Genomic DNA, 17,712 nt, shown 5'->3' on the forward strand with positions numbered 1-17,712 from the left:
ATACATACAGCAATGTTAATATTTGGTTACATGTCCCTTGGCAAGTTTCACTGCAAAAAGGCGCTTTTGGTAGCCATCCACAAGCTTCTGGCAAACTTCTGGTTGATTTTTGACCACTCCTCTTGACAAAATTGGAGCAGTTCAGCTAAATTTTTTCGGTTTTCTGACATGGACTTGTTTCTTCAGCATTGTCCACACGTTTGAGGGAGGACTTTGGGAAGGCCCTTCTAAAACCTTAATTCTAGCCTTATTTAGCCATTCATTTACCACTTTTGAGGTGTGTTTGGGCTCATTGTCCTGTTGGAACACCCAACTGCGCCCAAGACCCAACCTCCGGGCTGATGATTTTAGGTTGTCCTGAAGAATTTGGAGGTAATCCTCCTTTTTCATTGTTCCATTTACTCTCTGTAAAGCCCCAGTTCCATTGGCAGCAAAACAGGCCCAGAGCATAATATTACCACCATAATTGACGGGAGGGGTGGTGTTCCTGGGATTAAAGGCCTCACCTTTTCTCCTCCAAACATATTGCTGGGTATTGTGGCTAAACAGCTACATTTTTGTTTCATCTGACATCACATGGACAAAGAGAAGACCTTCTGGAGGAAAGTTCTGTGGTCAGGGACATGTAACCAAATATTAACATTGCTGTATGTAAACTTTTGACCGAGCAGATTTGGTCACAGTTTTAGTAGACCCATAATAAATTCATAAAAGAACCAAACTTCGTGAATGTTTTTTGTGACAAACAAGTATGTGCTCCAATCACTCTATCGCAAACAAATAAGAGTTGTAGAAATGATTGGAAACTCAAGACAGCCATGACATTATGTCCTTCACAATACCTTCTCATTTCAATGTGTTTTCTTTATTTTCATGACTATTTACTTTGTAGATTGTCACTGTATTTACCGTATTTGGTCATTTTAAGCATTACCAGAACTTCTTTCCAGTCAACTGGAAGAAAACATCCCCGACCAGCTTGACCAAATGGACAACTGTCCATCAAGTAAGTCACTAAAATATTGATCATGATACATGCAGCACTTCATGCTTGTTAGTACTACTACATACGCTGTCGAGCTAGCTGTGTACTAACAAAACATGAAATATGGGCTAATACTTTACAGATACTGTAGTATGATTGTTCACGTTTTTCAGGTGTCCTATCGCATTGTGTTGTGCATTACAAACGCAAAAGCGATTCAGCTGTTGACGCAGAAGCTAGCTTACGGCTAATACCATTGCATGTCGTAGAAAAATACTTCCTCAGTGTTCACTCTTACAATAACAATGTTGCTACAGCTTGGTTTTTATAAAGGTTATGGAACGTAAGTATTGGTTGGCGGTTTTTGGATGCGTTTTTGGAGTGATTTCAAGGCAGAATGGATTGTTCCCGTTAGCTGCACTGCTAGCCACTTTGAGTTGACAAATTAGAATGCAAAAACAAAACAAAAACATGTTTTCTTGTCTCATAAGGATTGTAAAATTCCAAATAAGGTGCAGTTCCCCTTTAAAGAAAGTCTAAGTGAAACGGGGACCAAGAAAGATGTCTTACTGGAACTGTCCACTGTGTCCACCCTTGTCTTGCAGGGGAGAACCAAACAAATGAGGTCTCTTATAGAATAAAGTTCATAGCTTTGGGCCTCATAAAAAAAAGAAAAAAAAGGGTGAGTCTATGTTATCTTCGGCAGGCGTAGGCGTTAATGTTTTTCACGACGTAGAAGCCAATGGTCATGGGAGGCATGGCTATCGTCCGTCCCGCCCTCAAAGTTTTGGGCTTCAACTCTGGGAATGTCTCATTGTCCAGCATGAACAGCTTGTCACCGTTCAGCTGCACGTGTCTGCGAAGAAGACAAGAATCATTTAAAAAAAATTAGGGATGTGAAAAATAAAATGTTAATCACACAAAATGATCGCAATAATCATGTATTAACGCATATTCATCAATTTATTTTGGCTGAACATGCTCCTTTCTGAGGGGCTGAGGGTTATTATACAGTCAGTGCAAAGATGAGTGAGGCAAAAATCACTTTAAAATAAACCCTGGCTAAACTTAAGATAAAACTGTTAGCAGATTTTGAGCAAATAATTGTAGTGCAATCAACACTTAAAAATGTTCCTGTATGACATTCTGGCAATACAATTCTCTCTTGGGCTCATTTTTTTTTAATGTTATTTTAAATGATGCAAGCAATTAATAACCTGATTAATCCAAATTCAAACGTGTGATAGAACCAATCTAAAAAAAAAAAAATTAATAATTTGATAGCACTTAAACAAGACATGATTGCTGTTTGACAGCACCATCACCAGAACTAAAGTAAAGAAGACGACCATTGATGTAAATGATGAGTCTATCACTTGTACACTTGGGGGTGCTACTGCTACTAGATTGAAATGCAAGTCAATGCTACTAAATTGTGAAGAAATTATTTGGGAGAAATAAGGCAAACATTATACTTTTTTCACTATGCACTTCTATAGCACATTAGTATTCAATATATTTCCATTTATTAATTTTTTTCTTCGTTCGCAATCTCTTAAACTATATAAAACATGTTTAACTGCTACTGTATAGCTTCAATAACAATATAAAAATGACTGACAGAATGTGACCTCCAGCTTGGTTGGAGAAAGTTAAAGTTAAACAATTGGTTTAATTGTTTAAACCAATGCATATGTTTATCTTGCATAAAAAGGGTGTAGATGAGACGACTTAAAAGGTACCGTACACTGTAAAAAACATTTTTAACTGAATTTCACAGCCTTTAACAGTATTATTTTACTGTAAAATAATGCAATCAAAATGTAATATTAACAAATGATTGTAAAATTACAGTGCCCTTATATTTCACAGCATTTAACTTCACATTAAATTACTGTAAATGTTACTGTGAAAGTATTGCCAGTAATTTACTGTGGATTTACAATAAACATTTTTACAGTGTAATTATCATTTTTGTAAAACTAAAATATGTGAAATCGATTCCAGTTTTGCAAGACATTTTTATCCTCTAACATAAATGTTCATTATAAAAAAAAAATGTTTTAAACTTTTTGTCACGTCACATTATTCTTTTACATTTTAGTATTTACAAAGGTAGATGTACACCTTTTGCCATTTGAATATCTACAGGCATTAGAGAGAGTAAAGTAAGATCAGCTTCATGCAGGTGAAAGACAGTACAATTGGGATCGGTGAAAAGCAGCTGTGACTTAATCTATTTATGCCAAAGCTTTGATGCAACATATGGATGTAAACCTCCGTAAAAAAAATACCACTAGTCAGACAAATTTATAGACATCTGGTGTGACTGCATTCTTCATAAAAGTTTGAGCGTGCTTGATGCCTGTAGTCATACTCAAAGTACATGAGGCCTAAAAAAGGCCCGTTATGTTGATCTCCACTTTATTGCCTTGCCATTAAGTTCTGACACCTAAAAGATTAACCATCAGTGCTTGTTTTTTTAAGAACCATGCCTGAGCCGACCATACCAAGTATCACATGACACACAGGCAAACATTTACAAGCAGGCGCTCAGACCTTAAATTTAAGTAACTGGAGGAAAAGAGAAAATGCTTACCTTAATTCTGTGGATGATCAATGGATTTAGAAAAACAAAATCTAGATACCATGCAACAAACATGCATTTTAAACATATATAAACAGGTGGATGTTTAGCAGATTAAGTATATGTTGCAGGAAATTATATTTTTAATAGTTGGAAGGTGGCCTGCAAAGCGGTGCAACATATTCTGATATCTCCAGCCACAAGATGTTAGAACTGAGAAGAATCCCAATTAATTAGCAAATTTACTTTTGATTGTTACTTCTTATGAGTTAATACCAAATAAAAAATAATACATGCATTTCCAATTTAATTCATAAGATCATAAATAATTTTATATAATTATTAGATTTTATTATTATCCTTTTCTTCTTCTCACAAATCAGACCTACTCATTTCCTACATACCTATAATGACAAGCTTGAATGAAAGTGGATGAGCACTTCAGTTTTGATCAAATACACTTTCTAACCCTTTTTTGTGGGGGCTAAAATGCCAAATAAAGTCCTATGTAAAGTTAAAGTAACGCTGTCCATTGATCATTTAAAGTAGAGGCATGACTTTTGGGCTCTTTTGAAAGGTGGATTTTAGACCACATTTTTACACTCGGACTGTGTTGTACTGACCGTGAGTAACAGGAGTTTTAATGCACTTTTTTTTTTTCGTGAAATGTGCCTTGAAAATAATAGTTGGTGGATTGGACTGGAAAACACTATGGGGCCATAGTTTAAGTCCAAACTTAATCTTAGAGGCTACAACAATTCTGTATTTTACACATATCTTTCTAAAGTTAGAATCAGGCGTTAAAAAGGTGTACATAAACAGTTTGTCATGTTTATGTTTGCAGGTAGTCTAACATTTGTGTTCATGGAGCAGTTATAACTGTATCTTGGAACAGTGTATTTTGGTCCAATCTCAGCGAGCTGTTAAAACTTCAATGTGCATGCATGAGAGTGTGTGTGTGTGTGTGTGTGTGTGTGTGTGTGTGTGTGTGCGTGTGTGCGTGTGTGCGTGTGTGTGTGTGTGTGTGTGTGTGTGTGTGTGTGTGCACTTACTTGGCTCTGAGTCCGTCGTTGCCATAGGACTGCAAGAGATATTGATGCACCGTCTTGTTCCGAAGCGTCCCTGCCAACTTAATTTTCTTCCGTGATCGATGCAGGTTGATGATGTAGATCGTGATAGAGCCCCTTCCATAGTTGTGACTTGTGCAGCAAAAAAGAAAAGATGTTAAACATGTTATTTTTTATCTTTGTGTTCTGCTACACTCACAGCACATTAAAAACATTGAAATTCCTTCTACAAGGGGGAGGCTTAGTTATATATGAGCTTGCCTTGTAGAATAACATTCTCTATAATTTAAGAAGACTACAAAGAGACAGCAGTCTTACAATTGCAATAAAACAGAAGGAAGGGAACATCCAGATTGGATCAAGAGTGAAGATGAAGTATCACAATGCTGCCCACAGTATTATTTGTAATCAAGAGGCCGCATGTCGATCTGCAGCTCTTAAACTCAGTAACGGCTATAGAGCAGTGTTAATTTTGTTGACTAAAAATGTTTGTCTTAATTATCGTCTACAACCTAATTTCCCTTGACTAAAATATGACGAAATCTAATCAAAACAAATGCGCATTGACTAAAACAATGACAAAATTAATTAGTCAACGAATAAAAATGAGACGAAAAGTGTTGACAGAGACGAAGTCCAATTATATTTTAACTTCGCCTTTAGGCGGTGGGACAAGTTATCCAATCACATTGCAATTGTGATTGGATAATTGTAATTGGATCCCACTGTCTTTGAAAGGCACAGTATTTAAGTTTTACTGTATTGTTACACACCTCAATACAATATGTCTTCTCCACCTGGAAGAAAGACAAGAGAAGACATATGGGTGCACTTCATCTTTGCCGTGGTAGATGAGCAAAATACCTGCACAGTGCACACGATGTCCTCGGCACACTGTTCAATTATCAATTGCACAACTTGTAAAGACTACATTTTTAATTCTTTAAACGAACACATAAAGAAAGACAGGTTTGTCAGATCTATACTTATATTCTAGATTCATAGCACTGCTTGTTGTATTTAAACCGGACAGTGGAAACTTAATGTAGTTATACACAATATAGAATAAAACTAGGTTGTTTTTTCATATGATCATTTTAGTCATATATTATTCAACATAAAAAAAACAAAAAAAACTTAATTTCAGCTAAAATTATAGGTTAGTGTGAAATTTACTTATTGATATAAATAAGTTAGTAAAGTACCACTGATAGTCACACACTCACACACTAGGTGTGGTGAAACTACCCTCTGCATTTGACCCATTCCCTTGTTCCACCCCCTGGGAGGTGAGGGGAGCAGTGAGCAACACCGGTGGCCGCGCTCTGATATAATTTTGGTGAGTTAACCCCCAATTCCAACCCTTGATGCGGAGTGCCAAGCAGGGAGGTAATGGGTACCATTTTTATAGTCTTTGGTATGACTCGGCCGGGATTAGAACTCACGTAGTTTTTGAAATGCTCTGCAATAACCTTAATAAAAGTAATTTCAAGACAAGATGTGTTATCCTTTTTATATTTTAGTCGACTAAATTTACTGTAATTTTAGTTGAATAAAACTAGTCAACTATCAATTTAAATGACTGAAATATGACTAAAACAAATACATTTTCTTCAAAACACTATGACTAAGACTAAATTAAAAATTGCTGTCAAAATTAACACTGCTATCTAGCAAATATGTTTCCAGTATCAAAACACCATTGCTGTAAAGTCAAAGGTCCCACGCAGGGTGTGAACGGAATGGGCAACACTTCTTGGGTTACACATCAACAATGTTTGAGTCCCTCTCCTGAGAGAAAAGCACTGGGGACACAACCTGATAGGGAGACTGGTGAAAGATAAATAACTTGAAGAGACATATAAGACAAACATGATCAAATCTAATAAGAGCTCCAATATGAAACAAAGACAACACTGCTCTAGTGAATACCACATGTCGGCTTTGGTGTTCAGGGTCAATGCTTTCTGTGTCTGAATGTTCGTGTCACCTTTAAATCTCAATTTATTGTCTACATTCCTTTTCTTATCACTTTGTTACACCAACCACCACATATTTCATGATCTTAAATCAATATTAACAAAGAAAAATGAGGCAACATTGCATTTGGCTGTGTCTTAAAAAGTTGGGGCCCTGTTCCATAGATGGAGCGAAAGATAACGACCTCTCAGAAGATGATGTTCTCCAAACCAGAAATATAAACATGTGTTTGTTTGATGTTAATGCAATGCTGGAAATATGAAAACTGAACACTAACCACTAAAAGGGGTAAAAAGGGCAGCGAAAGCCAAGTATCTAATCTGCAAAGACTTTTCAAACCGCCAACTGCCTGAGCATATTTATGCTATGGGCTGTCACACAATGAGACTGCAAAAGGCCGTCCACTTGCAGACTTTTAAAACCACAAGAGGGTAGAAATGAAGCAAATTGAATTTAACCAAAGAGGTTCTGCTTTAGACCACCTTGTTATGTACAGTAGAGTATAATATGACTCCAAGTCTGACTGGTCGTGGGTATCACCGCGCACACACACACCAGGTGGCTTGCTGTAAGCACCAAGTGAAAACTATTTCAAGTATCTACAGACATGTAATCCAACCTCATCTGTAAATTAGCTACGCAACTTGGGCCTGTTTACCACCTCAACCATCTTACCTGTGCAGTGCTTGAACATTTTTCCAGCCTTGTAAGTGAGCCCTATGGGGAGTAACGCCGTAAATCTAGCCTGGTGCTGACAACCACTGCCCTGGGTTAAATGATAACCTTGAACAGGCCACGCTGGTACTTTTTATCTCCCCCCTGCACAGACTACCTTATTGTCCCACCCCCTCAAATAGACCCCTCCAGCCAATCTGAGACGGAATAAAGGCGTAGCACACATTTCAGCAACTCTTTGACAGCAGAGAGACAGAACCCACACACCTGATAAGTGATACCCGTTAACTTTTATAGGCTCTGAACTGTGAATGCGAGAGGGTCCAAGGTCTGTCTATTTGTGTAAATCTAAACAAGCCGGCTTTGGACTTAGATGTTCCTCAAGTGTTTGCAGGAGGACACATGGGGTCTGCTTTAAATCTTAATCCCACTGCAACTTTCCCAAACTGGCTCCAATATGTTTGAGGATGAGCGAATCCTAGTTCTGTTGTCTGTCAGCCTCAAAAATATAAAATCAAATGTTCCCTGGCTGAGGAAAGTGTTTGCCTCAAAAAACGTACTTGGAGTAGCTGGTACAGTGGGCGTAAATGCGAAGTTTGTCTCGTATAACTCGTCCTGGTTGGGGCTTTCTTTGCAGTCCGGCAACACGCACTGCCAAAACCCTTGGCCCAACCAGACGCTTGAAGACCAGGGAGAACCAGTAATCCTGCAAAGGTGAGACCAGCACAGATAGATTACCTTTCTTGCATGTATTGGAAACGGACAATAAAGAATCCTTGAAGTCTTTGAAGAATGCATTTCTTGCCCATTATGAAATTGTGAGGATCACCGCAGGGTAACCTTTTTTTATGGCAACATCCCAAGAGGAAGATATTACCTAACAAATGTCAGGATCAAATATGTAGGTTGTTCGACACTTAAAGCTAATTGGCCCATGGGATATGTCACATTGCATTGGCCAAAATATGTTCAGAATTGACAGGTTAAATTATGACACCATATTATGTTGTTCCCTGTGCTCCTTCATTGCTGTTGTACCACAGAGTGTCTCTCTCTCTCTGTTTCTCTACGCATAATACGGACTCAACACCTCTGCAAGAGACCACGGACAACATGTGTTCCTCAGGAAGTTCCCATGCAATCCTGCATATGGCAACATTTAGAGGCTTATTTTTTTCCATGCAGACTTTAACTTAATTTGCTGCACAGGCATCGAAGAACCAGAGCACAGTAGAGTGTTGGCCATGGGCAGAGGAGGGGATGCTTAGATTACTGTACGGTCGGTCCAGAACTGTGTCCTGTGATTAATTGCCTAGTGAATACAAAAAAAGAACAGTTGTGAGTCACAGTTTGGGATCCCACAGTTAACACGTGCAAGATGGTCAGTGTGGTGCTGTAGTTGTAGTTCACCTCTCACAACGCAAGGTGTTGACAACATGGGGTGGTGTAGGAATAATTAGAATGTCAAATCTTGTGCTGCCAAATTATTTATTTTTTAAAATCAGACTTTACACTTTAAAATGTGGATTAATAATGATTGATCACAGGTTATTACTTTACTTTAAATTAACTTATAAGAAGACTTCCATATTCAAACACAAATGCATATTTTTAATAATTATTTGTTTATTTTTATTTGCTCAAAATTTAGCAACAGTTTGAAAAGGAATTTGCCAGCAAGCACACCAGTCCACACTCATCTTTGCACTGATGTAAGCATTCACTTGATCAATGTCCATATAACAACCCCTGACTGCCTTTCGGGTAACCATCCATGGTTAAGGTAAAGGAGCATGTGCGCTCAAAATAAATTGCAGGATCAATCCGTGTCTATACATGGTTAATGCAATATTTTTTGTGATTAATCACACGAGTTAACTCGTTATTTTTGACAGTCGAATCCCAACGCGGCTGTCATCACACTGTAAACATTTTCATAGTAAATTCACAACAAATTGCTAGGTAACAATTGCATTACTTTCCCAGTGTCATTTACAGTAATTTACTGTGAAATATTACTGTAACTGCAAAGCTGTGATTTACAGTTAATTACAATAAAGTTACTGTACAACTGTATGCCTATAACTTCACATTTGTAATCAAAATGAAGTTAAAATTACTGTATATGCTTTATTACACAATAGTAATTTTAGTTATAACAATTATATGTTGTAACATTACAGCAGTGATTTGGCATTTACAGTGTTTAAATGCAGGATTACAGTGCCATGTTCTACCTACTGTAAGTCACAGTATATTGCCTTGTAGTTTTACATATATCACTGTGAAAGTAAGCAATTATACAATTATAAAGAAGGACTGTAGGAAACTTATCATGGGTATATTCAATACTTGTACAATACACTGCATGGCCATAAAAATCAACTAAGCAAATATGCAAGAGTTTCCCCATGAATAAATACTGCATTGTTGATAATAACACGTTTTTTAAGCCTAACTGGTGCAATCAGTAGCATAACATAAACTGATGGACATGTCATGAACAAAAGTCCAAACAATTAGTGTTATAGTAAATCTTGTAACTAATGCAATGAATAAATACAAGTGAGCATTTGAAGTTCTAATATACAGTTCTGCAGTAATTCTAATTTTGTGTGATCATCTTTCACAGCCACAACAAATATTTTGCAGGTATGATGGCGTGTACTGAGGAAACATAACATCTCATTGCTACGGCAACTTTAAATCACCTACTTTTATCAATATCGATGATGAATGATTGAAATTGTCATATTGTTTTCAACTATAACAGATACTGTATCGGCAGTAGCGAAATATGTAAGTGTTTGCCTTAGATTTAAGACACCCTGTGGATTAAAAATATGAAAATTGATAGTGGTTGTTGGTGCTAGTCTGCTTCTTCAACACCGTAAAGATGTACTTGAACAACAAACCACCAAACTTTTGCCTAAAAACTCAATTATATCATGGTGTATACATGGGGATTGGATCTTTCTGTGTGTGAAGAAGGGTGTGTGTGAGTGTGTATTGGATGTAACAAAAATGAAATAAAAGGTAATGTCCTCTTTGGGAACAAGCAAAGTATAGTCATAAAACATATGTTTACTTAGCACCATGCACTAGTTATTTTTGCAGCTCGGAAATGTATCTTAGATAACTATTTGGGAATTCACAAAGCACTTGTGTATAAAAACGGCAGACAGGTGCAGTTGTTAAAGAAAGTAAAAGAGAAGGGCGAAATAACTCAATAAAAACGTAGAAGCAGTTGAAGTCTGGGAAGGGATTCTACATCTACTTTACCCAAAGGGTAAGGAAAGGGCCGGGTCATAAATTTCTTATCCACAGGACAGGTTGGCCCTGCAGTGCATTCTCTCAGCAGGTAGGCGAGTGCGGCCCAGAAAAAAAAGCAACTTTAAAAGCATTGCGAACCTAGCGGGAGACCCCCGGTTCAAAAAAAATAATGGAGACGCAGAAGGGAGAAAAATGAGGTAATTTTTAATGTTTATGGTCTTATGAGTCTCAAAAGGCCCGATACAATGTAGTGAATAGGAAGGTAATGTATGGCACAAGTGTGTCGTTCGTGACCCTTACATTATCAACATCCACACTTGGGTATTTCTAAAAGCTAAATGATAACAAATTAATTTGCTCTCACGATTAATTGCAAGTCAAAGCATTACTTGCATACTTTTCCCTTTGCTTCAATTGTTTTAATATATTTCCAGCATGCACAGAGTTACAAAATAGTCAATGAAATATTTCAAGTTTCTCATAAAAGGAGTAGGAAGAAGCAGAGTTTACCCTTTCCCATTTCATAGAAATGTCTAATACATTTGCTTGTTCGCTTCCTGTGCTTTAAACACAAACACATTAAATACATAAATAATCAATAAAGTTTTAATGAATAAAATAGTTTTGTATAAATTGTGATTCACATAATGAGATTAATAAGATTATTTTTTATTTTTCAACAAGGTTCATGATGTTTTTTTTAATTTTATGATTCTTCTCCTTGTACTTTATAAACACTGAGTTTAAACGGTTTCTTAAACTGGCTCATTTTAGTACATTGTTTGACTTCTTTGCTTAATCCTTTCCATAATTTATTTTCACATACTGATATACTAAAGGTTTTAAGTGTTGTACGTGCACTCAAATGTTTTAAGTAATGTTTTTCCCAAGGTTATATTTCACCTCTTTTGTTGAGAATTGTTGTGAATTTTTGAGTAGCAGGTTAGTTATCTTTGTTCATAATTTTACCTGTTAGCAAAATGTACTAAATCATTGAATTTTAATATTTTTGATTCAATAAAAATGGAACTGTGACTTAATTTACATCCTAAATCTTGAATTAACTTTTTAACAGCAATTTAGCACTTATAAGTCTTCTCATTTATTTATATTATCCTGCAAAAAAGGTTATTTTACTTATTGTATACCAAATTAACAATGATTTATGGAGCGCAACACATTATGAACAGTGTTAAACGGCATTTGTGTGTCCATGGCAATTGGAATTGGGGTGGTGCATGAAACTATCCAATTTTAGTCAAATATATCATGGTCATTTATAAATTCAAATTCATTAGTTTTATTATTTTATTTTTACTGGTCAGCTCTGTTTCAGTTTGTTAGATATTTTACTTACATGCTGATGTACCAGCATCTCAAGTTGCATCTCTCTCAGCAGCCCAATGGGGTGCACAGAGAGGCACACAGTTGCGATGGGGGTTGAGGGGGAGAGAGTGACACTGTCCTGAGTTACTGACAAAGGGCTAAGGTTACATGGCATTTCGCCTCGGCGTCTAACCACTCATCACCACTAAACGCCTTTCATCTCAGCTAATAGCTCCCATGGGAAAAAGCAAAGAGGTGCAATCCAGAAGAAGCAGACTCTTCAGGGACTGGTAAAGGCCCAAGTTGTCCTGCTGTTAAGTGGATCCAATTTGTAACTCTTGAATCAACAAATAGCTTGTTAAAATCCACTAGAGGTACGCAACTTACCGGTAAGGGGTTAAAATGCTGGTCTACAAGACGCGTGTACCCATAATCAAAGAATGAGTGGCGTAAAATGACGTCAATTCCATGAACAGCAGCCATTCCCAGTGTGTTAGCCCACCTGGAATATGAAACAAAATAGTTGATTTATTTGACAATAAACAATGCTTTTACAATGTTCAAATCAGGAAGCTTCGGTTTGCGCACACTAAAATTATTACGTACAGGAAAGCACCAGCGTATGTGTCTGACAGATTACTGATGCCTCCTGCCCATGCTGGACCGAGTCCACCCAGCCACACCTTCTTACCGGGAGTATGTGTGCTCACAACCTGCAGGAAATAACACATACACAGGTGTAAATAAACCAGTTATTAATAAGTTATAAATACGAATTTCTCATGTTTGTGTTTTAAATGTTAAAAGCCAACATAATGGCTGAAGTAGTTGAAGAAAATAAACAAATATATAGGTTGGCCCAATAGTAGGTATACATTTTATAAATTAACTTATTTACTGTAAACAAGTTACTTTTAAAAATGTATCCTTACATTTGTGTATATGGATTCACAGTACATATTTATATAGAAAATGCTTGAGGATGATTAAAGTCAGATCCATGTAACATGTATCATAGTGAGTATAAAGATATTAAAATACCAATACAAGCAGTCTCTTTAGATAAAGACACTGTATAAAAAAATAAAACAATTCAGTGTAGAGAATAATAGACGTTTAGAGAGTACATAAAAAAATACCTGTACCTTGGCCACTTTAGTGATCTGGTCTCTCAGTGTATCCAACAAACGTGTTTTTAAGAAATCCTCCACATTTTTCACCCTGCCATCCTGGAAATAACTGTGAAACAATAAAACAAAGGAACTAAAAAAATGAAACAAATAAATGCTTAATTTTGATTTCCATCCATGTGCCCTGTATTTGTCTTTAATCATTTATTTATTTTTTTTCCTGTGATGGAGTGAATCAAAAATTGTATGTATGCCATCATTTCTCAATTCCGTCATATAAATCTTGAAATAAATAATTCAAATAGGAGTATTTCTTAAGTCAAGGGATTTCTGCCGGAGTGATCCTCCCCACAGAGGATATATAAGGGCTCAGGCTTGCTCTACTCCCTGAAAAAGTTTTTTTCAGGAAGTATTTTTGAGTCAAAATGATTTGCAAATGCGTATCTCAGTCTGTGCGTGTGTAATCTGATTCGCGTGCATATGTACTAATACGAGTGTCTGTGTGTGTAATCAGATCTGCATGTGTGTGTTTTAAGTTGTATGTCCGTATTATGATTTGTCGGTGTGTAAAAAAAAATTGTATATGTGCTATTTGGGTGTGTGTAAAGCAGGAACCCCAGATTGCAATCACGTGACCTAGAGGCACAGCCGGTCACTTCCAGGTTTCAGGCGATGGTCTAGAGCAGGGGTCCCCAAACGTTTTGACTCGGGGGCAGCATTGGGTTAAAAAAATTGGGCCGGGGGCCAGGCTGTGTATATATATATATATATATATATATATGTATATATGTATATATATATATATATATATATATATATATATATATATATATATATATATATATATGTATATATATATATATACATTGTCTTTTTGTCATTTAACATCAATTAACATTGATGTTCATCAACATTTAACATTGTTACGTTATCGATGGGAAAATTCATTTTTAGACAATATGATTTGCCTGAGCGGCTAGGAGACACCAAGAGTAACAAGCGGTAGAAAATGGATTAAAAAGGAAAGATTTAAAAAAATAAAAAATAAAAATAAATAAATAAATAAATTTAACTTGGGACTTCCTGTGCGCCGGATTTTGGATGCTGGGGGGCCGGATCCGGCCCACGGGCCGTAGTTTGGGGACCCCTGGTATAGAGCCTCATTAGGCTACTGTTTATTTACCTGCATCAGAGCAGATTTGGTCGTATTTTGAAAGGCTTGGAAGCAATATATAAGCGATCATGAAACATTTTTTTATTTTTTATTTTTTTTATTTTTATTTTTTTTAAATGGGATGGAGTGGATTTTTTACATTTTTTAAAGATTTAAACTATTTATTATCACCAAGACGTTACTGCTCGCTGCGACCTCATTTCATTTGACACTCACGGTATTTAGAGAAGAAACGATTGGAGGCACATCAGGCATTTCCATCAAAGGGGTCCACAAATTAGACATATTTGCAGTGATGGGCAAGCTACTTGAAAAATATCGTAAGCTAAGCTACAAGTTACTCTCCATTAAATGTAGTTAAGGGCCAGCGGAAGCTATCCCCAGAGAATTGTAGCAAGCTACACTACAAGCTACACGGCAAAAGTAACTTGCTACATCAAAGCTACATTTAATGACATTTATAGCTATGGGCCCACATGTATAATATCAATGTTAATGTAAGCGAGAGTGTACAAATACACCCAATAAAGGTCCATTACTATTAACTATCTATCATTTCGCTGGGGACACCCTACAACTACCTCTAGGGGTCCCCGCTCCCCACTGTACGTATTTAAGTTTGCCTTTTCTTTGGCCCACCCCTACAATGTCATTAATTTTCTCTACCTACAGGAAAAAAACAGCATCTATCCATATCTTGACAAAAAAATCTCTCCGCATATAAGACTGATGATTACTCACATCAAGGTTAACATCTGGGGGAGTAAACGCGCCTCTATGTCAGTACACTTCTTTGAACACAAAAATATTTCTAAAACATTAACTATATTTACAGCAAGATGGATGGATGGATGGATTACAGCAAGCGATCTAAAGGCCATTCAGCTGGGATAGGCTCCAGCACCCCCCGCAACCCTGAGAGGGACAAGCGGTAGAAAATGGATGGATGGATGTTCTTGGCATCAACGACAACACAAGTGTAAGTGGTTGGCTGCAAGGTGCCCACTATTGGGGAGTATCAGGAACGGCAACTACTTATACACGTTGAAATCGCTGTACAGACAGTACACTTTCGAGGCAGAAGTGTCGCACAAGTCACGTGTAAAAAGACAGCCAATAGAGAGTTCTTATTTCACACACGTCTAAGTACGCACACTCACTTTTGTTTTTTTCTTATACACACGCGCGACCAAAATACGGCCAGACCGATATTTTTTACACACAGACAAATCACAATACGGACAACTTATAACACACACACACACACACACACACACACACACACACACACACACACACACACACACACACACACACACACACACACACACACACACACACACACACACACACACACACACACATTGGTGTACAGACACATTTTTACACACGCATGTGAGTTTGATTACACGCACACTGATTGAGATAAACGTTTGCAAATAATTTTGCTACTATATAATATAATATAGTTTTCCTATTTCTGGGTCATCTTACTGTAGAAAGTAAAACTATATTAATGTTGCCTTTAATCATATCTAATTTTAGCTTACTAGGTGTTTTTAAATGTTTTTTTAAATGTTCTTTCTTAAGCAGCTGCTCCTTCTCAGGCACATAAAAGGGGCGCTATAACACTTTGAAAACCTTAATCTTAAACTATATTATTAACCATTTTTAGATCATGATCATAAAACTGATGATTTAGAGGTCAATGGCTTGATTTTAATTTGACTAGAAAACTGTAAACGTGATCGTTAATTAAACATTATTATACTGAAATGATCATTTTATAATAAATTTGAGACAAATACAGGCACTAAAGAAGAAAAGTGTGGTTGGAGTGCAAGAAGGCCGTGATTTTCCCACAAAATAAAATAATAAAATGGGCAACAAAAGAGGGAAGAAAGCGATTATTCCACTCCACAGAACAATGTTCCCGGTATCCTTTGATGGCCAAGTCCGAGAAAAGCTGATTCTCGAGTCGATTATTATCTTCTTCACAATGAAGCACAGAAGTCAGCAATCCAATCCAATCCACTTTATTTATATAGCACATTCAAACAACAAAAATGTTTCCAAAGTGCTGCACAAAAATATTAAAAACAAGATTCAAATACTATCCTTAGCTTCACCAATGACTGAATAAAAACAAAATAAATAAATATAAAGACAATATAAAAACAATATACAAATAATACTGATTAAAAACGATTTTAAAGGGTAAAACCAATGAAAACAATAAATAGAAATTACAATTTAAAAACACAGAGGACTACACAACTCACGTAGTGTTAAAAGCCAGAGAATAAAAGTGGGTCTTAAGACGATACTTAAAACACTCCACTGTGGGAGCAGTTGGAACATGGAAGGGCAGAGTGTTCCAGAGTTTAGGGCCGACCACAGAGAAGGCCCTGTCTCCCCTGGTTTTAAGTCTCGTCTTTGGCACCACGAGCTGGAGCTGGCTCTCGGACCTCAGAGCAAAGGCCTTTTTGCCAGAGATACGATGGGAGAAGAACAAAACAAAAAAAAACCTGGATTCCCACACTCCTGGTGGTGTGTTTTCTAGGACTTATATTGTGCTATACCAAGGGGCATAGCAATAATTTCTGGGCATACACAATCATTCTGAAGGGCTCCAATCCCTCCCTAAACAACGTCAATGCCCCATACAAACACACTTGGTACACTGTTTAAAAAAAAAGAAAAAAAAGAACTCCACACAATTTACGGTAAAACACAGGCAGCTGTGGTTGCCAGGAATTCACCATAAAAAATACAGTCACGATGTATCAGACATTAAGGTATGCTGATGATGAATCTGTTAATTATACAGCTTTTGCTTACGGTAACTTACTATTAAAAAAAAACAACTTAACTAACCTGTTTACAAAAAAAAATTGAATTTACGGTAAAATACTAGCAGCTGTGGTTGTCATGAATTCATCGTTAAAACAAATTAGGGACAATTTTATTATTAGTGTTACCAATCAGACTTCCGCAACATGTTCCTTCAAGTGAGCTATTAAAAATGAGCCTTAGATGTTCCGTATCTGTTAAATAGCTGCGTGCAACCAGTTCCAACACACTTAAAGACACAACATGGTTCATTTCAATGCAGTTTACAGTGAAGCACAGACATACTGTAAAACCCCTCAATGTCTGAAATGACTTGCCAAAAAAATATAAGAAAACAAGTTAGCCAAAAGTTAACTAAGCTAATGCTTTAACACAAACCCCTAAAATAAGTAAGGTATGCTGTAAATTTAAATGCACAATCTGCAAAATCTTTAATTTAGACAGAATAATACCGTACATTTAGAGTATTTGCATGCGTGTGACATTCCAGTATTTGTAAATGCATTGTGTAATGTTTCATTATTTCACAGTAAAGTCATGTTTTTTACGTATCAAAACCATAGTCATTTAGGTTTTCTACTGTTTCTTGGTTTGCAGGAATCCAATGCATTTACTACTGTGACAAACTATTTTTGATTTTACGGTGTTTTACTGTTGCTATT

The 17,712-nt window shown here is 36.6% G+C and overlaps 1 protein-coding gene across 1 annotated transcript in view; it reads right to left on the reverse strand.

Moving 5' to 3' along the window:
* Positions 1-797: 797 nt before the first annotated feature.
* hpse2 (heparanase 2) overlaps positions 798-17,712 on the reverse strand; it is an 89,245-nt gene continuing 72,330 nt past the window's right edge. The window contains exons 7-12 of the mRNA XM_061953230.1: positions 13,039-13,132; positions 12,500-12,606; positions 12,281-12,395; positions 7,855-8,000; positions 4,625-4,771; positions 798-1,841 (exon numbers count right to left, since the gene is read on the reverse strand). Coding sequence (XP_061809214.1) covers positions 1,679-1,841; positions 4,625-4,771; positions 7,855-8,000; positions 12,281-12,395; positions 12,500-12,606; positions 13,039-13,132 — 772 coding nt within the window. The 3' untranslated portion in view covers positions 798-1,678. The remainder of the gene's footprint in view (positions 1,842-4,624; positions 4,772-7,854; positions 8,001-12,280; positions 12,396-12,499; positions 12,607-13,038; positions 13,133-17,712) is intronic.

This window comes from Nerophis lumbriciformis, linkage group LG02 (assembly GCF_033978685.3).
Source record: "Nerophis lumbriciformis linkage group LG02, RoL_Nlum_v2.1, whole genome shotgun sequence".
Taxonomy (NCBI): domain Eukaryota; kingdom Metazoa; phylum Chordata; class Actinopteri; order Syngnathiformes; family Syngnathidae; genus Nerophis; species Nerophis lumbriciformis.